Below are 27,516 nucleotides of genomic sequence, written 5' to 3'. Positions count from 1 at the left end.
TCCCTCCTGTTGTCCTTACTTTTGAAATAGTCGGTTGAACTGGAGGATGTGAGCAGAAGCCAACACGCCCAGCACATTGTCCACGGTCATCTCCACCTCTTTCATGTAGAGGTTCTTCAGGGCCAGGGCGAAGGCTGAAGAGGCAGCAGCAGAGAGAAACCCATTAGCATGGGCTTCGTGTGCCTACCTGGGGGCCTCACTACTTTTGCAGCTGGGATGGGGTGGAGATAATTGGAGGAAAGTCGAGAAGTGCTGACTTTGGTACAGATCCTACCTGGTCAGGTAACCACCTCAGACCCACAGCTTCCTGAAGAAGCTGAGGATGAAGGCAAGGAAATCCGATCTGCACTATAAAGATGCTCCCTTGAGTCTGCCTTCAGAGTACATGTGACAGATAACCACAAGGCCAGCATGTTCCCCAGGTTTCCCTTAATCTGGGGGTCCATGACCCCACAGGACTGTTTCTCTAGATTTATGAAGGAGCTTAATGACGGGTTTCCCTTAGAGTCTGAGAACTTCAGGAAAGGACAGGCATTCCTAGGAAGAGCCAAGATAATTTAATGATTTAGGAACCAGACTGCCTGGCTAGAGGGGTCAGATGGAATGGGCCTCCTCCAAATGCAACATGTTCCAGGACAGCATTGCTATGCGATTGCAGTGCGCTCTGAGGACCACGAGCTGTACCAGTGCCCTGGGGCATTTGCTCCTGACCTACCTACCCGCAGACCTGTGTCATCAGAGCATGTCATGAGTGCTGTGTTCACACACATGACTGATTGGGAAAGCTGGGGAGAGGTTGAACACTCTGCAGGAACCTTCTACAGCTGTTGTTGCCCAGACAGCGGGGGGACAGTGGGGGGCAGTGGGGGGCAGTGGGGAGGGGGCAGGCCAAGTGCTGCTTGGAAAGAAGCAAAGGCCTGTGGGTATCCTTGTGCCTACAGGTAGGGTACTCGGTAGGGAAGTTCTGTTTCTCCCAGGCATGAGAAGCCTCTACTTCCTACTTCCTTCCTTTCCTGTATCTTGTTCCCAAACCAGTGGCCACATTGATCTTTACGAGTGATCTGCTTCCCTCTATTTTCCCTAGTATGTGTGAAGGTCAGGGGTTGATGTCAAGTATCTTGTCAATCACTTGCAACCTGTTTTTTTTTTTTTTTTTTTTTTTTTTTTTTTTTTTTTTTTTTTTTTGAGGCAGGGTCTCCTGCTGAACCTAGATGTCATCAATTTGGCTAGGCTGGCTGGTCAGTGATCAGGGATGTTCTACATCTGCCTGCCTGACCCCACCCATCACTTTGGGCTACAGATGTGCATACATCTAGCTTTTTACTTGAGTGCTGGAGATAGAACTCAGGTCCTTAGGTTCACACAGCAGGCTCGGTACCGACTGAGCCATCTCTCCAGTCCCTGCTCAGTACTCTTGAAGAGGAGCGGGTCTCACTTGTATGCTGTGTTTTGCTGTTCGTTTTTTGTCTCTGGGAGGGCCGTTCAGTGGCCTTCTCAGAACATGACGGTGGGTTACATTACCAACTCTGGTGACTGCTGGGTCATTGATCCTCATGGAAATGATGATCTTCTTTACAGGAGACCTTTTTTTGATCCTCCCGGATGGATGAGCTAGTGAAGGAAATGCAGAGATGGAGAACGAGGCCCCGCCCACACCCTGTGCACAGCCTGGATTAGCACTGCCAAAATGAGTGGCTAAAACCTGCATTGCGCTGGCCACGTTTACCACGCCTCCTTCTCTGCCCCTCTTTCTGTCCTCTTCCATTCGCCCCCATCTAGGCTGTGAGCAGTTTGAGGGCGAGGGGGGCCCCAATCATTGGTCTTGGTGCCTGGGCTCCATGGGGAACACAGAGGCCACCTGCTGAAGGATGAGTGGGGCTGTGACATCCATGTAGTGGCTCTCTTCTTTTAAAAAATGTTGTCCCATTCTTTTATTGATTGGTTGGTTGGGGGACAGGCCATGGCACATGCAGAGGTCAGAAGACCATCTGTGGGAGTCAGTTCTCTCCTTTCACCACTGGGGTCCCCGAGATCAGAAGTAAATAGTCAGCCTTGGTGGCGAGCACCTTTGCCTGCTGAGCCACTTCACAAGCCCCACGCAGTGGCTCTTGTTGCTTCGCCCTAGGGGTTTTAAATTGAGGATCCCTGCCACTGAGGAGTTCTGGGGGAAGGGATGGGTTGGGCCAATGAGCTGCTAGCTAATCCATGAACTCGGAGCTGTTCTAAACGGAGGCTCTCAGAGGAGGCCTCCAAGGTCATGCCCTGTGGAGGCATGCATGGAGGTCAGAGCCTCGCCTGTGATCCCAGGAACTTCATGGCTGCCAACTTCTCCCCACTGCTCTTTTTTCCTAGGTCCTAAACTTTCCTGTCTGAGTTTGCTTCCCTGAGTAGTGTGACGCTCCCGTGGCCTGTTTCTTCTGTGACCAACTTACTACAACCCACTATTTTACCACGAGTCTGCTCTTATACTTACGGGACAGGCACATTGATGGCTCTCTAGCCGCACCAACCCAAGGATGTGCCACGGTCTTTCACACACTATCCCTGAGTCAATATTAGCTGAATTGACAAAACAAATAGGTCTAGTACCATAGAGCTCAAGGTGCACGATATGGGAGCCAAAGAGGAAGCGGTGCTGCAGAAAGATGAGCCAACAAAAGTGCCTTTTCCACAGCATCCCCTCACTATCCCCCGACGTTTATCCGTATTCAGATTCCCACTCAGCAAATATTTATAAATTACCCACTAAGCATCACCCTTGCCTCCCTGTGTACCTACTAAGTGCCGGGTCTTACTTAGCACTTGATCACTTTTGTTTCCACCTGATGGCCTAGATTCCTGTGTGCATGGTCTTGCCAATCAGTCAGCCCTATTGCAAAAAGCAAATGACACTACACACAAATGCCTTGCACACAGTAGGCACACAGGAGGGGGCGGCTGGTATTATAATGGATCATGCTACTTACTATATTTCATCATCATTTTGGTGTTGTTCTTTCCCCCTAGATGCCTGGTATAAGCACAGCATCCAATGTTTGTTGAAGGAAAGAACGGTATCAGCTAAGGCCGGAGTGAGAGACAGACACACAGGCTCAAACTTCCCCATGTTAGGGACACCCAGACACGATAGGAAACTAGCCATGTTCCTGAGGTCTGTGGAAATCAAGGGAGCTGGAGTATGCTTAGCAGAAGAGGCTGTTTCCTTTGGATTTCATCCCGGACAATAAACACCAGCTCCAAGTTCAGCAGCCCATCAGTGTGAGATAGAAAGAGGGTGAGCAGCCATGGGAAGCCTCAGGAACCTACAGGGCTCAGCTCGCCAGAGCTTTCCCAGAAGCCTTGTCTATGCCAACTCCAGGACAGCTCCAAGGACAGACATTCCCAACAAAACCACAGCAAGGATTATGAGATCTGTGTGTGGCCTTGGGACGGAGGCTCTGCTGGCGTCTAAAGGCATAGAGAGGGTAGTGACTGTTTCATGGAACACCCTGGAGATGGATGACCCCGGCACTTATCAGTGTGTGAGCAGTGATAGTCACCTCATCTTCTCTGATATCTTTAGCGAGGCCTTGCCACCAGCAGGGGTCTTGGATTAGAAGGGCAGGAAATAAGTTTTTTCTGTTAGTGACACTATTCTGGAGCCATCAAAAATAACATGAGCACTGCTCCCCTTTCCCACTTCGGGCTCTCTTACTTTCCAGCATACCCTCTCTCTAAGTCACCTGAGCCTGCGTGGGTGGCTCTGTCAATGGCCTGACCTGAGCTGTGGGAAGACAGAGGAGTGGAAGTCCTTTCTAGAGCACATGGGGCAAGTGCTTAGGGACAGCAAAGACATCATAAGAAGGGGCCCAGGCCTCCACGCTTCTGTGGAGCATCACAGCAGCATATATACTTGGCTCGATGCCAAGCCAGAGGCTGGTAGGAGAATGTACTCCAGGCTCAGGGAGGGGCCGTGACTGGGGGCTCTGGTGGCCTGGCTGGCTCCAGAGAAAGGCGTTGCTTCCATGACCTGGAAATGCAGTCCTACCATGACCAGAATGCTGGCTGGCTTTGGGGACCATTCCAAGGAATGAGGAAGCAGACTGGACACATAGTATGCTCACACTGCAGAACAAGATTTGTCATTAACGGGGACCATAGGCCAAGCTGGGTTCCCGGAATGCCAAGGGTCTCTGCGGCTCCCGCCCCAGGTCCCCTGGGAGACTACCTTTCTGAACCTTGTCCAGTTCCCTCTGGGAGCTTTTCGTGTTCTGTATCAAGGCTGTCAGGTAGAGCTTGGCCAAGGTCCCAGACTGAAAGATCTGAGGGTGGTGGAGTTCCCACTTGAAGCCAAGGCATTCAAGGATCACATCTGAGGAGAGAGAGAGAGAGAGAAGGATGCTTGGTCAGTTCAGGAACATTGCTGCCTGAGGATACATCGTCTCTCCCACAACGGTCGTAGCCATTCAGCAGACAATGGGGACAAGTGGCTTGTCCAGGTCTTAGTGTAGTGTGGGGCCAAGCACTTGCTGGCTTTGAGGGGGACTACACAAGCAGTGTTATGGCAATCAGTTTTTCTAGAGCCGTTGACAAAGTTGTAGATTTCCAAGGCATATAAGCTGCCCTTTAACTCAGGCTCTTTAGGACCCTCTTGGGTGAATTCTCTTAGGAGGCTTCATATTGAAGTAAGATGGCCCTGTTAAAACAGCCCTTTGCAAACTGTGGAGTGCTTTATGTGGGGCATCCTGTCCTGTGTCTGTCATAGATGATTAAGAGGAGACCTTGATAGAGGGGCAGGTAAATGACACAAGGATGCCAGGCCATGGTGAGGCAGGAGGGGAGTGGGTGGGAGGACTCTGATTGACTCTGTTCTTACTGTTAGCACTGAACTGGAGGAGGGGCTGGTGAAAGAGACAGTTATTCCAAACCAGGCATGATCTAGAGGGCCACTTGCTGTTTCTTGTTTTCTTGGCAAGAAAGCTTGACTCTGTGACTTGGGGTACCTGTGTCCTCTCCCTGATACTCTCATTTATGAACTTAAGATATTGTTTCATGTCGAAGTTAAGAAACTGAGTTTGCGTGTTATATCTTGGACTACCTCAGGTATTTTGTTTATGCCTGTTTTTTTTTTTTAAAGCCCCATATATGTGGGGTGACTATAGAAAGGAACAGAATTCTTCCTCTCTGAACATCAATCTTAAATTTGAAGGTGGCCATTACATGGCAGACATCACTAATCAATCCTGGTATCTTTTCTCCTTGATGTAAGAAGGTCTCATTAGAGTTGGCAGACGAGAATAGGTTATTAGCTTTCCCTTGGAAAAGAGGCTGTCTCTGACCTTGGGCAACCATTCTGTGGGGCTTAGCCCTGAAAAACTCCTTTAAGAGGCTCACGCTGGAGTAGAGGCGTGGCTCAGTGGGTGAGTGCATGACTGGTATATTTGAGGTCCAGGTTCAGTCTCCAGCATAACAAGAGGTAGGGAAAAACCCACTACAGTATCTTCCCACTTTCCTCACCTGGCTCAGTGGACCTTTTTCCTATTCTGATTTATGCTCCTATCACAGGAAAGTCCTTTGGGGAAAGTGTCAAGCTGATGTCAGTCATGACTGGCTAAATCCCAAAGGGACAAAACCCCAGTTGCCCTGTTCCTGAGTGCTATGTTTAGACTTCCCTCAGGCTACTTATTGACGTCAGTGTGTTTGCGTTTATGTACCCACCGGGACATGCGTATATGTATGCGTATGTTGTTCTACTTGTCACACATAGGAGACTGTTTACAGGCACCTGCCTCATGTTAGACACTGCGGTGCATGAGAATTGTGGTCTACAGAACAGAGACCTGCCAATGGCTGGTTCCCTTCCACAGGGACCATAGGAGGCCCATGACGTCAGCATAGCTCTGGTTGAATCCACTGGTGACCGCTCACCTGCTTCCCCGCTTTGGGTGCCACTGTTCATGATATTTTCAGAGAAAAGCTTCTGGAATTTTGAGATACATAATCTTGAGCGGAAACACAAACAGAAGACACAGCAGTTAATATTAAGTCAAAAAAATTTTGCTAACTATAAAAGTTATAAAAGGTGTAGGTGACAAGCTCTGTATGTCTTATGTGAGCCAGGAGTTGGAGAAAGAGGGACAATGGCCACCAACCTTAAATTTCTGCACCAGATAGATTGTCATGGAGCTCCGTCTAGCTGGTTTTGGCATTGGTGCTGGTCTGGCTGTGTGACCTGGGCTCCCCGTTTCTTCTTCCCGATGTGGTTACTATTGCTCACCAACTTTACAATAGTGTTTCGTGGCAGGGCTCAGAAACTGGACCACAACTCATCCCACTGTATAGTTTATTAGACCATCAGTCCCTACACCATCCATCCCCACAGCAGCCATCCATACACTATCCTTACATCATCCATCCGCACAATATACATCAATCATTAGAGCATCCCCACATCATCTCTCTTTACAGCATCCATCCCTAAAACATCACCTTATGACAGTTTTCTCAACTCTCCTGAGAGTTGACCCCAAAACACGGATCCCTACTTCGGCCTGTAAGCTTGACTTGCCAAGGAGGTCAAGGCTTACCAGTAGAATGGCAATAGACGTTCCTTTGGGACATCTCTAAAACAATGGTATACAGTAGGTACTCACTCGATATCTCCTGGGGAAGAGCACAGAGCGTTCTTTTCTAAGATATTAGCTGGTGTCAGACGCTGCCAGTCTCGGGACATCTGAAAATTGACTTCACAGCTAGCTCAAACCCTACTTTGTTCCTCTATCTGAGTTTCTGTTTCAGGAAACGGACCCTCAGGTGCCCGAGCCAGTCACCTGGGCATTGTCACCTCTGAGCATGTGTCTCCATCTGATGAGATGCTCTTTGCAACCCCTTCATGCATCTTTGCCTTCGTTCCTCACCTTTCTCCAGACTTATGTCCCCAGTCACTGCCTGTCTCCCACCCTTCCAGCAGTTTCCTCCTTGGATTCACACCCCATACAACACACAGATCTGATCTTGTCTCTCCTGTTGGGGATCCACCACTGAGTCCCTATAGACTCAAAGCTACAAGCCCCTGCCTCACTACTGCCTTGTGCCCCCCACTCTGCTGCAACCCTTTCTGGCTTCATGAACACAGTTCCCACAAACTCACAGACCCCATTCCTGTGCTAAGGATTCTCCTGCCTCTCTCCTAGGCTCTTATTAATTCTCTAGGGAAAATACTCATTGCTGCTTTCTCTGGGCTAGCACCTTCATCCCCTATACACCCCAAGACTGTCCCATTAAAACTCCTGCAATGTCTTCTGTTTGCCTGCCTATTCCTGTGCCCTCTGCATAACAGACAGGGTGCCTGTTTACTGCTGTGACCCTGGCACAAGTCACCATGCATGTGTTTGGTCAGTGTCAGCTGAGTCTGAGTATGAATAGCACCCCTGGTAACGCTTTTCACAGACGCTATGTACTACACATGCAGAGTGTGGAAATAAACTAAAATGTGAGTCACATACCCAGAAGACGATCATCCCAAGAAAGCTAGCTAGCCAAGGGATGCTTGTGGACCACATCTGGTCTGTGTAACCCAGTGTCCACTTGAGAACGCTGTTTCCCACTGATTCAGAAGCCCTCACGAGCCAGGTGCATGGAGGCGGTTTGGGTGGGAGCCTGTTTCCGGAATAACAGTGACAGCATGCCACCCTTTCCAGGTCAGAGGTGGCTGCAAGTGACTCAACCTCAGGAAGGCACTTGGGAGCCTGAGTTGTTTACTCCATTAGGAGTGATTGACTGGACCCAGCCACCCTCAGCCCTTCCCTCAATCACTTGACATGTCTGAGAAGAGCCAGGCAGGGTTAAGAGTTCAGACCATCACCTTAAATGGCGGGAGTGGGTTTTGGAAAACACAGGACACTGTCCATGAGCTCAACCTGCCTCACAAACATCCCTAGTACCAGCTGAGGCAGGAGATGCCAGATGACCAAATGGCCACACTGCCTCTCCTGGGTGTGATAGCTGTTTACTATAAGTGCTTTGTAGACCTCAAGATGCAGGCTCACTGGTAGAGTCTTTGGTACACACAACATCCCTTCACTCAGCAGGAGGAGAGATGCCCTGTGAAGATGTGGCAGGGAGCAATGGTAATGGGCTCATAGGCTGGCACCTGCCCCCTGAAGTTGTGGCCCATGATCAAGAAGGAGAAAGGGGATCCAGGAAAGCCATGTGTGAGAGTGCTAACTGATGCTCACGGTATCAGGGACTCCAGTCAGATCAACTGGGCAGAACCACATAGACCTGGGTCTCAGACCCTTCATTTGCTTCCACATGGCCTTGGGATCTGTCTCTTGGTCTCAGAGCTTTCCCTTATAAAACAAAGATGCCTGGCGGGGTGTGGTGGCACAAGCCTCTAATCCCAGCAAATCCCAGCACTCAAAGGCAGAGGCAGGTGGATCTCTATGGGTTCAAGACCAGCCTGGCCTAAAAAGAAATTTCCACAACAGCCAGGGTGGTTATCCACAGAAACCCTGTCTTGAAAACAAACAAACAAGCAAGCAAGCAAAAAGCCTGGGCAGAGTAGAAAGGTGAATGACTGTGGGGCCTACCGTAGCTGAGCCCACACTTGGCTGATATCTGCTCCTGTTTCCCCTATAGCCTGGTCGCTTGCCCTAATATCCCTCTCCCAGAACTGTATGCGTATAGAATAGCAAGGTCTCTCCTAATACCATCTTCATTGCTTTTTAAGACCTTCCCGACCTAGATGCAGACTTGGCATTGCAGACCAGATGAAAGGAAAGCATCATCCAGGGTCACCAGCCAGAGGACCAGGAAGGGCAGACCCTGGGCTCATTTCCCAGCATGCCATGATCCTTAGTGTAAGGACCCTTCCTTTAAGTCTTGGCTGGGCAGCCCCATCCCTGTGCAGCCTCTTTTGGGTAAGTGATAGTGTGCCCACATGTGCCAGAATGCCCCCGTCCCCCAAGACAGCTTGGCTTATTTTTACTGAGTGTGTCTGTTCAAGGTCTTTCCAGGACTCGTGTCACACAGGAGAACATATTCAGTGTGCAGATAAGAAACTGGAACTGTGATGAAGGAGTCAACAACTTCGTGTCTCTCAGCCCCTAACTCTGCACAGTGTTTAGGAGTGAGCAGCCTCAGAGTCCCTCATGCCCTAGAAACCCATAGACACAACAAGGCGAGCTGGCCAGCTGGATGGCATGCAGGTCACTGACCTGAGCAGGCTACACACCCAAAATAACTGGGAACGGGGAGCCAGGGGCTGAGTGGCCTTTGGTGTGATACATTTACTACAGTTTGATCTGGCTTCTGTCAAAGCTGACAATGAACCCACGTAGGGGAAGCCACAATTACAACCCAGGAGACAGGGACAAGACTTTACTGATGGGGCAGGGCTGGGGAACTGTCTATGCTTTGGGAGACACATGTGTGCTACGCAATGCTATTTCAGGCACTTCTATACACACTGGCCTTGGAAGGTGACATCAGAAAGTCTCCTGGTGTCCGAAGGTAAATGGTGTCACTAAGAATACATTCTTTATTACCTAAGTTAAATGTTGTCTCTCAATATAAAAGATAAATAAACAGGAAAATAAATAGAACCTTTGTGGTGCTTCCCAAGAGCTTTTCATAGCCCCAAGGATAGATTCCCACCACAGAATAGAATTGTGATCTGTGTTCATGGAAGAAAATTCACCTTCCCAACCCCTGCTGGGGCAGACTCCACCAAGATAAATGCTCAATTTATTCAGAGCCTACTACTATTTGTAAGACTAATAATAAGAGTTTCTAATATACCCTGATATCTTGCAGCAGATTTAATTATCCATTGAGTTTTCAAAGGAGTTTCCATCGTACCCATTTTACAGGTGAGAAGAGTGAGGCTGAGTGAGGTTTAGCCACTGGCTAACGGTCACATTTGACCAGTCTCTTAACAAGCATGGATCTTCCATGTCAGATACTGCTCCAGGGGGCAGCTTTTGCTTAGCCAGACTTAACCATAACCCACAAGACAGGTACTGCTAGTTCAGAGTTTAGTGGTATCAAGCCAGGGCAAAGGCACCAGGAAGTGAATGGACCCTTCTGCAATAAGGTCCATTGCTGGGTCCCCTGGACGGGTAGTACTCACAATTTGGAGAAGTGATGGTCTAGTCCAAGGCTGAGACTACTTACTGAGAGAGGGAAGGGGAATGGATGAAAATGGGAATCCATGGGAAACATCCAAACATTATTTTTTGGAACTTTTCCCAAAGATCATTTGGTCTCTGGATGACAAATTTAGAATCCCGTGAGGGTCTGAAGTTCATCTATAAAGGATTAGTCACACTGACAGACCTGGCCAGAGCAAGGAGTCTCTTCAGACCCTGCCCATTCCTATGTTTGGTCCTCGAGTGAAGCTTCCTTACAACAAGCCTGCTTCAGTCCTGAATGGTCTGGTCAGCCTGGTCTGGTCATCAACACCTCCCCTTCCCATTTTGGCTGTCACTCTGTCATGGCCGTTTGACCCTCCCTACCTGTCTGGGTTCTTCAGAGCTTCGTCAAGGTCTACATTCAAAGTGTTGCACATCTGGGAGAGTGCCAACAGGTCTCCGCAGAAATGGTCTTGGGGAAAACGCCATCGGTTGGTTGCACCAACAATCCGGCGCTCCAGCCGAGTCTTGCGCTGCTTGATCAAAGAAAGAAAGAGAGGGGCCTTTACCTTCACCCACAGGACAGCTTTCCCAAACTGTACAACACAAAGAAAACCAATGGAAACTTTAAACTGTTTGTGACTTCTAGGACCTGGCTAGTGTTTACCATGGGGCATCTTTCCAGATAGTTCAAACTATAAAGTACTCCAGAAATTGGGGTCTGGAACAAGAGTGGCCAGGGGCAAAAAGGCCAATTGGTTTTTGGTACATAGCTAAGAATTCACAAGTAGGGATAGTACCACGTTTCAAGTACTGTTCTTTGAGTACTTAACCTAACACCAGTTGGAAAGATACTATGGACAGAGAGTTTTCTCTTTGGTAAAATACACAGTCGAAAATTCACCATCTTATTATGACATACAGTTCAGTGGCATTTGGTACGTTCACAGTCTTATGCAACCACCACCTTTATCCAGCTCTAGAACATCTTTATTACCCACTAAAGGGCCCTGTATCCATCAGCCACCCCATCCATCTCTTTCCCCCCACTGCGGGTGACCACCAAGCTGCTTTCTGACTTGAAAACCTTTGCTCACTCTGGTTATCGTAAATGTAGAATGTCACAGACTCTGTGTGTCTGGCTCCTTTCGGTTGGCTTCCTTCCATGGTTCATCCATGTATGTATCAGCACATTCCTCCTTTTCAAGGCTGAATGCTATAGCACACTGTGTGACTATACCACCATTTGTTTATCTTTTATCAGTTGATGACCTCTGAGTTGCTTCTGCCTCTCGCTGTTATGAATCGTTCTGGTAGGACTATTCATATGGCTTCCTTAAGGGAAAAGAGTGTTAGGAATCCAACCTTCCGACTGGTGACTCGGACATCTAACGAGAAACACTCACCACAAGGGATCCATGTGAATGGAAGTCTTAAGTCCTAAGCCATCCAGGTGGAGGGATGGGATCTGAGTTCAATCCCTATTGTTGTCACTTACTGATTGACAATTTTGGGCAAGTCACTTAACCTTCTGAGCCCCTCAGACATCATGCAAAATGGGAATCAGCATCAATGGGAACGGTGACAAAGATGAAGATCATGATCGTGGTGATAATTGCAAAGAGGATGGCGATAGTGGTCGGGGTCCATGTGCTGGTATGGTGATAGTTGTAATGATGATGATGGTGATGGTGCTGATGGCAGGTATGGCAGTGGAAGGGATGCTGGTGATGATGTTGGTGATGACGGTTAAAGCGGTGTGCTAATAGTGATGGTAGTGATGGAGATGACAGAGACGGTGATGATGCTGTGATTGTTATTGGTAACGGTAGAGGTGGCAGTAACAATAATGCTGACAAAGATGATGGTTGTGATGGTACCACTCTGTTTTTTAGAGTTACTAAGAGGATAAAATCAAACCGTTTAGGAAGTGTGTCTTAGCCTGCTGCGTAGCTAGGTGACTGTAAGCTGTGGATTGAGTTTAGTTGTGGTCTTGGGGCACGAGCAAGGGTCGGCTCAGCCGTAGGGCTGCTCTCTGGTTTCTGAACAGTGCTGCCTAGACTCACTCTTCCCAGTAGACAGCCAGTCAAGCATGGGGCACTCAATGGTGCATGTCCTGGCCCTTATGAAAACATGGGAACCCCACTGTAACCGTGTGCTGTTTGCCTTCCCATGACCTGTGTGTGTGTGTGTGTTCAGAGGTTGACATTGGATATCTTTATCACCCTTTCATTTTTTGAATTAGGGCTCTCACTGAACCCAGAGCTCATCAATTCAGCAAGAATAGCTGTATAGAAAGCCCCAGGATTCTCTAGGTTTTTTTTTTTTCACCCCCAACACTGAGGTGCTCCACCCACACTCAGGTTTTCTATGGATGCTGGGAGATTAAACTCAAGCCCTCAGTCTCGAATGGCAAAGCACTTTATTGACTGAGCCATAGGAATGAAAGCTTCCATAGAAAGACGCGTCTATGAGGCTGATCAAGTGATTAGGATTTCAATGACTATGGAATGTTGCAGGTCTGGAGAAAAATTATCTTGGGTTATCTTCAGTCTTCTCACAGGCCGTTCCTTGTCTGCCTCTGTGTCTGACACACCCTTGTGACTATCAGGTGAAACGTTTTCCCAATATATTAACAACCTAAAAACTCAAAATGTCATCAGTTAACATCCCATCTGTAGCAGAGATTTCCCACCGACGCACCCGATAGTGATCTGTTAGTATAAAATGCTACGGCGGCATTACCATGTTAGAGAATGGAACTCAGAGTAACCTAAATGTGCATTCCTGAGGCATGATCACTTATATTTGGCTCCAGAATACACCATCCCTTCCCCAGCTTGAGTTGAGAATTGTGGGTTTTGTATGTATAACTACCTCTCCAGACCTGCTGTCACCGGCCTTCTTGCGAAAGGATCCACTTACTGAATTCAACATTTTCATGAATGATAGTGGCGATGACACAGGAGGACAGTGATGAGCACCTGGAAGACAAGGAGCTGGAGATGACACTTTCGTATGTCTCTAAAGCGTCCCATCAGGATACTGTAGAGGAGGCTGACCTAAACAATCCGTAGTTTACATAAAAGGAATCATGAGAAAGCCTCACATGTGGGTCACGTGTCAAAGCCAGAGGATGGCTAAGTGTTTGTTTGTTCTGTACTTGGATGTAGTGTCTAGCCTGGGATGGATGGATGGACGGATGGACGGACGGACGGACGGATGGATGGATGGACAGACAGATCAATCTATGCCATGATTTTGGAAAAGCAGCTTATGTAGAGGAGCAACAAGATATGCCTTTTCACATTATCGAGAGGATGAAGATCAATGTAAGTCCTCAAGTAGGGTGAGCATGTATTTGGATCAGGGGACTATATGGGTGGCTGGACAGGGCCCAGTGGGATTATGATTACCGTAGCTTAAAGGCCAGGGGAGAGGGCTGGCGGGGCATCCATTTTCCCGAGGGTTCTGAATGCAATTAGGATGACTTGGTTATAAGCGACAGAAACCAATCTGATTAATGGTATGCCAAAAACAGTTAATAGGAAGAGGACGGTAGGACTGACTGAGAGATGCTGATGGGTGAGGACACCAGGGAAACCGGGACCCAATACAGGGACTGAGATACAAGCACCAAGGGCTGTTTCTGTCAGAGGATGTCATGAGGATGAATCAGTTCCCTACACTCCATCTCCGGGAGGTTCTGCTCAAGCACAGTCACCCCCGCCACACTACACACCACACCACACTAAATACACAAACACACACACACATACACACTACACACCACACCACACCACACTAAATACACAAACACACACACATACACACTACACACCACACTACACACCACACCACACCACACTAAATACACAAACACACACACATACACACTACACACCACACCACACTAAATACACAAACACACACACACACACTACACACCATACTATACAGCACACACCACACACACACATTTCACCACACTAAATACACAAACACATACACATACACACTACACACCACATTACACACCACACTAAATACACAAACACACACACACATACACACACACACATACACACTACACACCACACTACAGACCACACTAAATACACAAACACACACACACACTACATACCACACTATACAGCACACCACACACACACACACACACCACACTAAATACACAGACACATACACACTACATACCACACTAAATACACAAACACACACACATACACATAATACACCACACTAAATATACAAACACACACATACACACACTACACCACACTACACAGCACACACACACACATGCACCACACTACACAGCACACAGAACACATACACACCACTACACAGCACACATACACACACATACCACACACCACACTGCAGATCACACACACACACTACTACACAGTACATAGCGCACACACACCACACCACACACACACACACACCACACTGCCCCCTCCACACACACATACTTTTGTTCATGGCTGGAATCATAGCTGCTTCTCTGACCTGTTTTTCACACAGAAGTCAGAGGGACCCTGCACCTCTCCAGCTAAAACCCTTGGCCAACTTTCCACTATTCTACATATGAGCTCTGCGTCTTCATCGTGGCCCAGAAGCTTCTAAGGAGAGAGGAGTGGGTTCCAGGCAGACTTCACACAGAGCTGGTCAGCATCTGAAGAAATGTTCCTGTCAGGGCCCTCCATAGAAAAAAAGGTCATTTCAGTTCAGAGGTGGCTGCCTAGCTCCTGTTTCTTTTTTTTTTTTCTTTCTTTCTTTCTTTCTTTCTTTCTTTCTTTCTTTCTTTCTTTCTTTCTTTCTTTCTTTCTTTCTTTCTCCTCCTCTTTCTTTCTCTTTCTCTCTCTCTCTCTCTTCCTTCCTTCCTTCCTTTCTTTCTTTCTTTCTTTCTTTCTTTCTTTCTTTCTTTCTTTCTTTCTTTCTTNCTTCCTTCCTTTCTTTCTTTCTTTCTTTCTTTCTTTCTTTCTTTCTTTCTTTCTTTCTTTCTTTCTTTCTTTCTTCCTTTCTTTCTTTCTTTCTTTCTCTTTTCCCCGAGACAGGGTTTCTCTATGTAGTCCTGGCTGTCCTGGAACTCACTTTGTAGACCAGACTGGCCCATAAATCTGCCTGCCTCTGGCTCCAGAGTGCTGGGATTAAAGGCCTGCGCCACCATGCCTGGCTCTAGCTGTTTCTTTTACACAAGAGTCTTCCTAGCTGACCTTGAACTCCAGGAGTATCTTAGTAGCACTGAAATGTATTTTTATTTTTGTCTCACTGGGAGCTGTGCCCTCAGTGGGCTTTAGTTGTTGCTCCCTTGGTCCTCTGGTGAGGAAGCGGTCTGTGACCCTCCTTCAGCTCCCAGCCAGGAACCTCTGAAGTGCCTCCTTGCCCTGGCGGAGCTATGTGCAAACAGCTCCCATCACTGGGTGACCCCTTGGTCTTGGCTGTGGAGGAGGTACCAGTCCCACTTACAGTTCTGCAGTCCTGCTACCCACGGGGGTGGTCACAGAGGTTGAGAGTGAAGCAGAGGGGTGCTGGTTGCACTGGTCTCAGAACCAAGGGAGAGTTGGAGGCTCGGCACCTTCTGAGCCTGAATCTTGAACACTCTCATGACACCTGGGGCTCACCCCTTCTCCTACAGGATGCGATGCTTTGCTGGGGGAGCCTGCCTTTGGCTTCCTGGGGGTAGTTGTGGGCACCATGGCAACAGCAGTCAGATTCTAAGGACTTCCTGTTCCGGGTTCTGGTGTTATCTCAGCTTGAGGCTTCAGGCTTTCTGCTGAGGGGAGACAGGGCTATCAGAAAACAGACGGCTAGTGACAGTTTGTCACTAGCATAACCATGCCTGGCTGCCAAAATATTTTCACAACAAAAGTAATTTGAATTCCATGTCCAAAATTAGCCTTAATTAATTCTACATTAATATTTGTGTGTGTGTGTATCCCCTCCCCCATTCCTGTGTCTTATTGATAATGGTGGCACTGTGTCTCTTGATGTGGGAGAAAGTGGTGGGTAGTGTAGCCAGCCCTCTGACAGACATTAGGGTCTCAAAGTGCAAACCTGCAACGGGGCTATGTTCCTTTGCAGGGGAGCGAGCTACACACACACTTGGAGAGCCTTTGCCACACTTTCCATACCACCAGATACACACTGTCTGCTCTCTGACCTGGAGTCTGGTCTGTTGCTTCCCTCCTAGCCCAGTGCCAAGATGATGGCGTGATAGTGTGTGTGGAAGGAGGTGCCTCAGCAAAAACTCCAAAGTACAGGTCTGCCCTGTTACTTCTGCCCTTCCTTTTACCTCAGACTTCCCCTATGTAAACTTTCTCTCCAATAGAGGCTTAACACAGGGTTTGAATTAAGGTGTTTGAAATACAAGAACCTGACCCTCCTGATATCATACCTGCCCTCTGGATACTATTTCTGGTACTACTGGGGCTACTGGCTAAAAGACAACCCCTAAGCGCCTCCTATTGGCCACACTGGGAAAGTGTCCCAGGGAGCCACAGTAACCCCTGAGCCCAATATTTGACCTTGGTTGTATTGATCCCTTTCTGAAGCCTTTGGCTCAGAAGCCTTCAGCTCCCCGCTAGATCGCGCCATGGATCTCTCCAGAGCTGAGCTGTAAGCCAAAGTCAAACGCACAGAAATGGAAGTAATTCTAACTGCTTTCCCTGCAAGTTCTACCTGGTGGCATCCACTTGCTGGCGATGGCGTCCACCCACCCCTATGGGAGGGAAACAGAAGGATGGGAGGCAGAGCCACCATGCCAGCCTTAGGCCAATGTTCAGGGGGCTGCTTTCTGCCCCACCTGGTGTGTTCTGGATCCTGAGGGTCTGGGGAGAATGAATCGGCTTCTGACAGCACCTGCTTCGGCTCCCAGAGGGAGAAGGTGAGCAAGTTCCTACAGGGAACAGAGCAGCTCCTCTGATGGGGAGGCCATGTGCACATGCTCAGGCAAATACATTTCCAGAAATGTGCTGTGAGGGAGGCCACAGTGAGTACTGAGTGTGGTTGGCAAAGGATTTCCCCATATAGAGCCAGCTTATGAAGACAGAGAGGTGGCTGTTCATGTGAGTGAACACACACACACACACACAACTAGACTGTGGAGAGGGAAGTGTAGCCCAGTCAAAACAGTAAGTGAACCTCCAACCAGGCCATAAAAAAAGATAGATGAATTATCTCACAAGAAATGAAAAATAATCTTCTTGGAACGGGTTGTGGGCTGCATACCTGCACTCCCAACACTGGGAAGTTGAGGCAGGAGTTCAAGGTCACCCATGGTTATAGAGGAAGTTTGAGGCCAGTCTATTAAAACGAACAAGCAAACAAGTAAAAGAATCATATGGTAGCCCACTGTGCCTCAAAAGAGCACAGATATCTGGTGTGGAACAGCTTGCAATATCAGAAGACAGACTGAGACAGGAGGACTCTAAGGCACAGAAAAAGAAGGCCATGGCCATATTTGCCCATCCCTTCCCCTGTGGGGAGGGTCTGCCTCAGTCTTATACCTCTGTGTTCACACAGCCCCTCAGAGTTCCAAAGGAGAAGCCAAGGGACTGGAAACACACTCGGCTCAGTTCCTCAGTAAGGCAGACACTGGAGGAGCCAACACGGTTGTCCCCCCCAACCTCTCACTGACAGCAGAGCATCCCCAGCAGGCAACACCAGAAGAGAGGTGGCCAAGCCCAGAACAAGTCTGAAGCCAGGCAAAGGCAGCTGAATGGCAGACCATGTCCCATATGGTATATTTATGCACCAAGGGCCAGGGGAGCAGGTATGTACGGTTTCTGTCCTAGTTAAGGTTTCTATTATTGCAGCGAGACACCAGGAGCAAAGCAAGGTGAGGAGGACAGAGTTCATCTTGCTTACACTTCCACATCACCGTCCATCACTCAAGAAGTCAGGGCAGGATCTCAAACAGGGCAGAGGCTGGACGCAGGAGCTGATACAGAAGCCATCGAAGCTTGCTGGCACGGCTTGCTCAGCCTGCTTTCTTCCAGGACCACCAGCCCAGGGCTGGTACCACCCACAATGGGCTGGGCCCTCCCACATCAATAACTAATTAAGAAAATGATCTACAGGCTTGCTTACAGCCTGATTTCATTGAGGTATTTTCTCAATTGAGATTCCCTCCTTTCAGGTGACTTTAGCTTGTCAAGTTGACATAAATCTAAATCTAGCCAGCACAAGTACCAACTCTGGAAGGCTTCTAAGCAATAAGCTTCCTAACTTGAAAGCATAGTTCTGGGTCCAGTCTCCAGTACCGCATAGAATAGGCCACTGCGGCACCCGTAACCCCAGCACTTGGAAGGTAGAAGCAGGAGGATCAGAAGTTCAGCGTCATCCTTGGCTACAAAATGAATTTGAGGCTAGCCTGGGCTATATAGGACTGTCTCAAAGCAAACAAACAAAAAAACCAACCAACCAAACAAACAAACAAACAAAAAACCAAAAAGGAAGAGAAGAGAAGAGAAGAGAAGAGAAGAGAAGAGAAGAGAAGAGACGAGACGAGACGAGACGAGACGAGACGAGACGAGACGAGACGAGACGAGACGAGAAGAGAAGAGAAGAGAAGAGAAGGAAAGAGAAATGACGCCTTAAGGTGGCTTCTTTGCTGTTGGAGAGAAAGAACAGGGCTAACCTTGAAACTGGTGCTAGCATGGACTTCATGTGGCCTTGGCCACAAGCAGTGTCACAGGAAGTCATCACTGGACAAGCCACCTGCATTGTGGTGGATCAAAAAGAACCGATACTACTCTGTATGCATGACAGACACAGACAAACTGGAACTACAGGGAAGATCAGCGTTTCTCAGTCTTGGAGTCTAAATGACTCTGCCTCCCTGGGCCTTCTGGGACTCTTTTCTAAGGTGTGTTGCAGCTCCCCCTGGTGGACTTCCTCCTCCACTGCAAAACCTGCCCAACCACACCTGGTGAATCCTAGTGTTTGGCTAGAACAGTGGCTTCTACCCAACCCTGTGTATATTGGCACATAAATGACTACATTCAGACATTTGACAGCAATCAACTATGGAGAAGTTGATTTTGAAGCAATTTTGGTAGACATATTTGAAACTATGTTTGGTGACATTGTCATTTATTAAAGATGAAAGCAAATTTGCATGCTAATGAGAAGGTATGCATATTTATTTCTGAATAAGGATGAGAACTTGGTTGAATATTGGGTATTTAATACTGCGGGATACAAAGCATCTTTTTCAGAGCTGGTCAGCATTTAGATTTTATAATTATCAATGTTGAGAACATACCCCCACACAGTACAAATGACAAAGTGGCTACTGAAGAAATTGTTGCAAACCCTGACCTAATCCCATGTCAAAATCCACCTAGTGAAATTTCAAGGAGCCTAGGTTAACAGCCTGGTTTTCATTTAAAATCAAGCATCCTAGCAATGTAAGACCCCCTTTCGGGGACCCCCACTCTAGTCTCGGGAGTGTGAGAGCACCCAAAGAAACACGAGGACCCATCTTGCTGTAATTACATGAGGTTGTTTAATGATGGAGCTCCGGATTGACATGCGTCTCACACAGGAGATAACGGATGTCAGCCTCGAGGCTCAAATAGGGGTTTTAATGGGGTGAGGGGCTTAGGGGTGTGGAATTCAGCATAGCAGCAGCAGCAAAAGGGTATCAGGACTTTGTTCCTGTGGGCTGGGGGCTTATCTTGTTCACATAGCAACCAGCTGATGTATGACTTTACCCGGTGCCAAGGGGCAATAGACAGAGGGGAGGTTCCGGCCAGATGGCGTCGACTCAAACAAGATAGCCTTGCCTGCGTCCTTGCATTCTTTTTCATCTTTACAGTCAAGAGCCCTGCCCTGGCATCCGGGCTCATGGACAACTCTTTTACATGAATCACAAGTTGCAAAATCTCATTTTCCTTCAGCAACACAACCTCTCCAGTGCTAACTGAATACTTGGATTCTGACAAACAATGGCAAGGACCATTTAAAAGCCATTTGTTGGGGCTAGAGAGATGACTCAGTGGTTAGGAGCACTGACTGCTCTTCTGGAGGTCCTGAGTTCAAATCCCAGCAACCACATGGTGGCTCACAACCATCTGTAATGGGATCTGATGTCCTCTTCTAGGGTGTCTGAAGACAGTTACAGTGTACTTACATAGAATAAATAAACCTTTTTTAAAAAGCCATTTGTTTTCCATACTGAAACCATCAGAGTAGAAAACTCTTGCATCTACAGTAAAAACACTGCCACTTATACCACACGGCAGCCTTGGGTGGAAGCCGGGGTGTTCCTGGCAGTGCTGTTGGCCTTGTGTGACTGGCGTAAGGCTGCTCAGTACAAAGCGTGTGTGTTCACAACCCAGGCTGCAGCTGTGAAATGGAACAATATGGAACAAAATAGTCAAAAATACCTTGTGCATTTAATTTTTAATTCATTTGGGGGGGGGCACTGCAGATTCAAAAATCTTTTACTATTGTCATTTTTTCCCCTCAATCTCCATATTCAGTTACACAAACTACATGCTATCATGACCCAGTTTAAGAAGCTGGGGTCTGGTGGATCAGCAATCACAGTGGCATCTTCAGCCCAGGTGAACCACTCTGAAGAATTTGGATTAGGGGCTGGAGAGATGGCTCAGCCATCAAGAGCGCTTGTTGCTTTGCAGAAGACTGGCATTTGGTTCCCAGTACCTACATAGTGGCTCACAACCACCTGTAACTCTAGTTCCAGGGGATCTGATGCTGCTTCTGGCCTCCCATGGATACCAGGCATGCACATGGTAGGTACTTTTACATACATGCAGGCAAAACAATCATACACATAAAAACTAAAAGTAAAAACATAAAATAAAATTAAAAGCTGTATGTGGTGGTGCACACCTTTAATCCCAGCACTTGGGAGGCGGAGGTGGGTGGATCTGTGAGTTTGAGGCCAGCCTGGTCTACACAGTGAACTCCATGCCAGCCAGGGCTACATAGTAAGCCCCTGTCTCAAAAACAATCAACAAAAATGATTCAGTTTAAGGAGTATGTCCACATAGGTACATAAGGGCTCTCAGGTTGGTCAGAACAACAGCAAAACACTGAACACAATTTAAATACCCACCATCCCCAGGACAGCTGTTTATTTGGTAGCATGGATTGCTATGTGGCCATTCAAAGGAACAAATGGCTATATTTATTGATATAAAAATTTCCAGACTGCAGCTCACTGAACACCACAGAAGTGACAGCACAGACTGTAAGGAGCCGCCCTCACATTGGCCATTACAAGATGGCGCTGATGGCACTGGCACCTGTGTTCTAAGTAGTAAACAAGCAAGCTGCGCATGTGCCAGGGTAGTTTCCCACCCCATGTGCTCTGCCTTCCCCGTGACGACAACTCCGGCCGATGGGCTGCAGCCAATCAGGGAGCGACACGTCCGAGGCTCCCCGTGACGACAACTCCGGCCGATGGGCTGCAGCCAATCAGGGAGCGACATGTCCGAGGCGGAGGACAGTCCTCCATAAAAGGGACGGGTTTCCGCCATTCCTTGGATCTCTCTGGCGCGCTCTCTCTCTCTCTCTCTCTGGCTCTCTTCTCCACTGGCTCCTGAAGGGGTAAGCAATAAAGTTTGTGCTGCAGAAGATTCCGGTTGCCCTGAGCGTGTTCTTACCAGGGGGAACAAAAGCGCGGGCAATAACAGACTTCCCCAGGAAAAGTAACAGAATGTAGCCAGAGATTCTTAGAAACAAAGCATATTCCATTCTGATTTTGGCTCCACGTTTGCAGAGATTCAGTCAGCTGTGGGCAGCTCCACTCTTCTGGGGAGGAACATGGCAGCAGTGGGAACACATGACAGAGGCAGATGGGAAGCAAAGAAAAAGAGTGGGGACCTAGGACCAGGAATAACCTCCAGAGTGACACTTCCAGGGACCTGCCGTTAGGCCCCACCTCCTAAAAACATTTCCAGAACATCTCAAAATCGAACCGCCATCTGGGGACCGAATTTTTATCACATGGAACCGTGGCTTGACATGAAAAAAAAACTTGTCCTTGGGTTTGTTTCTGTTGCTGTGAAGGACATCATGACCACAGCAACTCTTATAAGGAAAGCATTTAACTGGGGCTGGCTTACTTTTCAGAGCTTAAGTCCATTATGGTACGTAGCATGGCGGCATGCAGGCAGACACGGTGCTGGAGAGGTACCTGAGAATTCTAATTCAGAAGAGCCTACAGCAGGAGCAGAGTGCCACACTGGGCCTGGCTTCAACATCAGAGACCTGAAAACCCACCCCCAACGACACACTTCTTTCAACAAAGCCACACCTACTTCCACAAGGCCATACCTCCTAACAGTGCCACTCCCTGTGAGGCTATTAGGGCCATTTTCATTTAAAGTACCAGACCACTGTACTCTCCGCAAGTTTGTCTGGAGAACACAGCGGCCTCCATTAGCTTCAAAGCAGGACTCAAAAGCAGTCCAGGTGTGTGGGGCCAGCAGAACGGAGCCACCAGACAAAAACGTGGCAAGGTAAAGTAGATTCAGAAACCCAGGTACTGTCATACCTGAGGACAATAGGAGTTCCATCTACTCCCGACCAACTTCCTGTCCTGGAACAAGTGACCACGTCACCCCATGGAGAGGACTGTGACAATCAGTCACATTGGGGCAGTGCCCGAAGCCCCTTCACATGCAGATGAGTCCTGACCTTTCAGACCAAGTCAATAGAAAACATCTGCCTTTAGACCCCAACCCACCCCAAAATGTATATAAGACCCTATCCTCAAGGAATAAAACACACATAAGTTACTTCATCAAGGAATGTCTGAGAGCCTGTCTGTCTGTCTTTTTTTTTTAATGACTTGATCTACAGATGCACATTTTAATTAGTAAGCAAAGACCGTACTTGTTGCTGAATGAGATTTAAGAGATAAGTCCCAATTATTAAGCAAGTTTAAAACTAGTTTGGGATATGACTTTTATTGAACTTATCCACCAGAGTGGAAACAATGTCTGTGCAAAACCAAGTGTTTGTTACTATAACTTCTGCATCACGATTAAAATCCAAACAGGTTTTACAAAACAGTCAACTCAATCAAAACCCACTACTTCAGAATCAATAGCTTCTTTGAAGCCACAGTAATACTTATATATATAGTTAAGACTTGCAGGAATTTGGTTGGAAGGCTAATTAAGCCTCCAATTTGCTCAAATAGAATTACAAAAAGGCAAAATTGTGTTTTTCACAGAGATACAGTCCACTGGAATTACCAACACAGGACAGCTGTTAAGACTATTTAGAGTCCTGAGATAATAAGGAATCCAGGCATCCAGAATCTTGTCCTTCCTTCCCATTCAGCGATTTGTGGAGGTGTGGACTGACTCCACCACCAGCAATGGTAGCCTTGATCAGAGAACCCAATTCTTCATCTCCACGTATAGCAAGTGACGAGGGGGTGATACGCTTTACCTTTAAGTCTTCTGATGGATTTCCTGCCGACTCAAGTACCTCTGCTGTGAGGTTCTCCAGGATGGCTGCAGGGGTCGCGCCCACACGTCGGTGGCTGGTTGTCCTAGATTTCAGGTGTTGATGAATACGGCCCACAGGGAACTGCAAGCCCGCTCGCTGTGAGTGGGAAACCGCCTTTGTCTTGGCCTATCCGGTGTCCTTTCCAGCCTTACCACCAGCCATCTTGGACTGCACTGAAGCTCGGACATGCAAGAAGAGAGGAGGCCAGGCGGACACTCAGCAAGATCCCAGAGTGCCCACTCCTCCGTCACATCATGATTCAAACTTCGCCCGAGAGCCTTTGTCTTACAGAGCTTGTAACACTTTGGGGGAAAGAATTCTCTCCCGAAGCTCACTGGAAGCTGATCAATCACTTCCCTTTTAGTGGCCCCCAACCTTCGTGCTGCACTGACTCCGGAGGAGCAACAGCCACCACAGAAGGGACCCTGGCAGCTCCTCGCCTTGATCTGGCTCCACCCTCACCCTCAGAGAGCACAACTCTTTGGCCCCAAAGATCTCCGCAGATAGTATCCAGTAGACAGACACAGACAAGCACAGGTCTACTAAAAAGTAAAGTACAAAGAAAGCCAGGTGCAGACATGAAGACAACACACACCTCCCAGCACTGGGAGGGCTAAGATAGACGGGTCAGGAGTTCAAAGTCACAGCAAGTGGGAGTCTAGCAAGAGCTTTATGGAACCGTGCTTCAATAAGGCAAAATAAGATGTGGCAAAGCAAAAAAGGCCTTCTGGAAAACAAAAGGCAGGTCAAGAATCAACCTTTTTCTCTGTTCCAAGAATCATTCCGAACCAAAGATCACCATGGTCTGTTAGTTGGTGAGCTCCAAGGGCCCTGCGAGAGATGTGGACCAACCCTGCGTAGGCGACAAGCACAGAGAAGCCCGAAGCAGCTGAGACTTGCCCAACAGTGTCTCCCTTTGTGATTTTATTGTTTCTACTTTCATTTTTAGATCCTGGATGGTTTTGTTCAATTCTTTCACCTGTCTGGATGTATTTTCCTGTTTTTTTGTTTTGTTTTGTTTTGTTTTTCGAGACAGGGTTTCTTTGTATAGCCCTGGCTGTCCTGGAACTCACTTTGTAGACCAGGCTGGCCTCAAACTCAGAAATCCGCCTGCTTCTGCTGGGATTAAAGCCACCACACACGGCTTTCCTGTAATTCTTTTAAGGGATTTTTGTGTTTCCTCTTTAAGGGCTTCTAGCTGTTTTACCTGTGTTCTCCTGTATTTCTTTAAGGGAATTATTTCCTTATAGTCCTCCATCATCATCATCATGAGAAGTAACTTTAGATCTCAAGATGAGATCGCCACAGATTTGTAGTAGGCTCTAAGTCCAACGATGGTACTTTTATAAAGAGAAGGACTGGGCGGGGTGGCACTGACCTGTAAAGCCGGCTTCTTGGGAGGCTGAGACAGGAATTCAAGGGTTGTCAGGGCTACAGAATAAGTTCAAGGCCGGTTTGAGCAACCTTGTCTCAAAACAATAAGAGAGACCTGGAGATAAGAAGAGCTCAGCTGGGGTGAGAGCATCCACTACAGACTAAAGAAGAAGAGACCTGGAGACACAGCTGAGTCACAGGGAGAGTACCCACTATGAGGGGGTGTCTGAGACAGACACAAAAGGCCGAGAGGGCTGTGTGAGTTAAGGCTGAATGTTGCAAAGGATACAGCAAGTTGAGAACGAAGGGCAAATGGATTCTCTTCAAGAGGCCAAACCTCACTGGACACTTGACTTTGAACTTCTGGAAGCTATCGGCTGCTATGTTTGTGGGAATTTGTGACAGAAGCCCTAGAAAACCAGGGTACCTTCCACCTCCCCATCCCTCCATCTCATCCTTTACCCTATATTCCCTCACAGGTCACGTGTGCAGGTCAGAGCATCAGGGAGCCTGGTAGTGGTCATGTTGCTAAATGGCTAATTGCCTGCCTCCCACCAGGTGTTCCTGGGCCTTTCCTAACCATTTATAAAGAAATAGGCAGTGTTTCAGGGTTGGTCAGGCACCAAGGGGCAGGACAGAAAGCCTGACAGCTTGCTATTTCCTTCACAGAGTTATAAAAGGAAACAGTTTTTTTTTTTGTTTTTTTTTTTTTTCCTAATGGCCAAGGCTTTGTAAAAATGAAATCTAAGCTAATCCAATATATCCACTTACTTATTTAAGCCCCAATCAATATTTCTCATTTGCTCCCTCTTACAAACCCAGACACGATAATGAAGGAAATGCAATTTAAATCAATAAACAAAAGAGGCAGAGACCAACCTGATATGATTTAATGAAGGAAAGGACTCAGCCATTCCCAGAAAATAACTCACAGCCACATTCGCTGCCAAGACTCAAAGAAAAAACTTTATTTACAACAGAGAATTTTATTTGAAACATGCATTCTTTTTTTTTTTTTTTTTTTCTTAAAAAACCAAACCAGCAAATGTGGATCAATTGTACACTCCTTAAGGCAAGAGTCCCGATGCAGGCTGCATATGTTCATGTCCCATCAGATGCTGCTCGTCAAAGGGCAAGGCCAAGGACAGCAATTTGTAGTCTCTTAGAGAATCTGACAGTCTCCCTGATACAGGAACTCCGAGGTCAACTTGCTATGAATTATACTAGAAAATGCAAACGGATAGCAAGGAATCCTGGTAGGTCTCGGCACTGCATACGGTCAAACCAACCTTATTTAGAAAGAGGACACAGTAGTGCATACGCAAGTGAAAGGAGACGCTGTTCACAGAATCGGAAGGACAGTGAGCCGACGCTCGTATTGCACGCAACGGCCAAGTCCGCGCACTTGGCCCAGAGTTAGCTTTTCCCCATCTTGGCGATCAGTTCGTCACAAATCTTGGTGAGTTCTTCTATCTCTTTATTCTGAAAATGAAAGACAAGAGAGGTGTTCTTGGTGTTTGAAATTGAGCCAGTTACAGGGCTGGGGCGATGACTCAGTCAGCAAAGCCCATGTGTTGCAAGCTGGAGGATCTGAACTCAGTCCCCAGAATCCATCCTTTTTTTTTTTTTTTTTTTTAAACCAAGCCAGATATGGGAGTACACACCTGCAAGCCCAGTAAGGGAGGGAGGCAGACAGAGGGGTATCCTCGGCTAGCCTAGTCTGCTTATTAAGTTCTAGGCCAATGACTGACCCTGTCTCAAAAGTAATCAGAGACACTGGTCAAGTATAAAGGGACCTTGAGAGAGGGGAATAGCAGGGTGCAGGTCTCTCACAGGCTGAAGGCAAGTCCCCATTGCTAAAGACACCACTCATTTTGGGCACTGGTCTCAGGGGACTTGAGGTGATGTAACTTGAAAGCGTCTGACCTGCTGATCTAGCTTCCATAGCACCAGGAAGTGCTATGCAAGGGGGGAGGGAAGGGAGGGGGGACTGTAGTCGGGATGTAATATATATATATATATATATATATATATATATATATGAGAGAATATGAAAGAAAAGAAAGTGCTATGCAAGTCAGCAAGTCACCAATCCATAGTTCTATTCATCCATGACACCTATGAGCACAATGTCCAGCTTAAAAAAAAAATGTATCTAAAGGTGATGGCCACCCACAGTTCTTGGTCTGTTCCATAGGAGGGACATCCTGAATGGCACTGGAAACCTCACAGCCACCCAGGACTAGTGAGGTGTGGACTTTAGAGAGACTCTACTAGCAACGCTTTACTAAAGTAGCACAATTCCTCACTGCTTTCTAGAACTTACCCTTACAATGGTCAAAGTAGCTTTCATGCTAAAGCAATTTCCCTTTGTGATAAAGGGAGGCCATTACAGAAGACTACAGCTGGTCATAACACGGGAACTGTGAGAAGCCCAGCCTCAGTGATTTATCTGTAGCACAACCCCCGCAACCAAAGGATCTAGAACCATCACAGGAGAGAGGGCGGA

General features: G+C 47.6%; 2 protein-coding genes and 1 pseudogene across 19 annotated transcripts in view; all 3 read right to left on the bottom strand.

The window, feature by feature from the left end:
• The window catches only part of Btbd16 (BTB domain containing 16), a 49,215-nt gene extending 33,392 nt beyond the window's left edge, over nt 1-15,823 (bottom strand). For 4 of the 6 annotated variants that reach the window (XM_021167860.1, XM_021167865.2, XM_021167864.1 and 1 more), the window contains exons 1-7: nt 15,606-15,823; nt 12,990-13,096; nt 10,497-10,648; nt 5,908-5,981; nt 4,208-4,351; nt 1,522-1,611; nt 20-134 (exon numbers count right to left, since the gene is read on the bottom strand). In XM_021167860.1, coding sequence (XP_021023519.1) covers nt 20-134; nt 1,522-1,611; nt 4,208-4,351; nt 5,908-5,981; nt 10,497-10,648; nt 12,990-13,055 — 641 coding nt within the window. In that variant the 5' untranslated portion in view covers nt 13,056-13,096; nt 15,606-15,823. The remainder of the gene's footprint in view (nt 1-19; nt 135-1,521; nt 1,612-4,207; nt 4,352-5,907; nt 5,982-10,496; nt 10,649-12,989; nt 13,097-15,605) is intronic. The other 2 variants (XM_021167861.1, XM_021167862.1) reach the window with 2 other exon arrangements.
• A 7,532-nt stretch (nt 15,824-23,355) lies between these two features.
• LOC110298074 lies at nt 23,356-23,795 on the bottom strand (annotated as a pseudogene).
• A 2,182-nt stretch (nt 23,796-25,977) lies between these two features.
• The window catches only part of Tacc2 (transforming acidic coiled-coil containing protein 2), a 210,366-nt gene continuing 208,827 nt past the window's right edge, over nt 25,978-27,516 (bottom strand). For 12 of the 13 annotated variants that reach the window (XM_029479156.1, XM_029479157.1, XM_029479158.1 and 9 more), the window contains one exon: nt 26,013-26,489. In XM_029479156.1, the coding sequence (XP_029335016.1) occupies nt 26,424-26,489 (66 nt within the window). In that variant the 3' untranslated portion in view covers nt 26,013-26,423. Of the gene's footprint in view, nt 26,490-27,516 lie in introns of all 13 variants that reach the window. The other variant, XM_029479161.1, reaches the window with a different exon arrangement.

The sequence above is a fragment of the Mus caroli genome, chromosome 7 (genome assembly GCF_900094665.2).
Source record: "Mus caroli chromosome 7, CAROLI_EIJ_v1.1, whole genome shotgun sequence".
NCBI classification, from domain to species: Eukaryota; Metazoa; Chordata; class Mammalia; order Rodentia; family Muridae; genus Mus; species Mus caroli.
The sequence above is the reverse complement of the archived record's forward strand: the minus strand, read 5'-3'. Positions and strand labels throughout refer to the sequence as shown.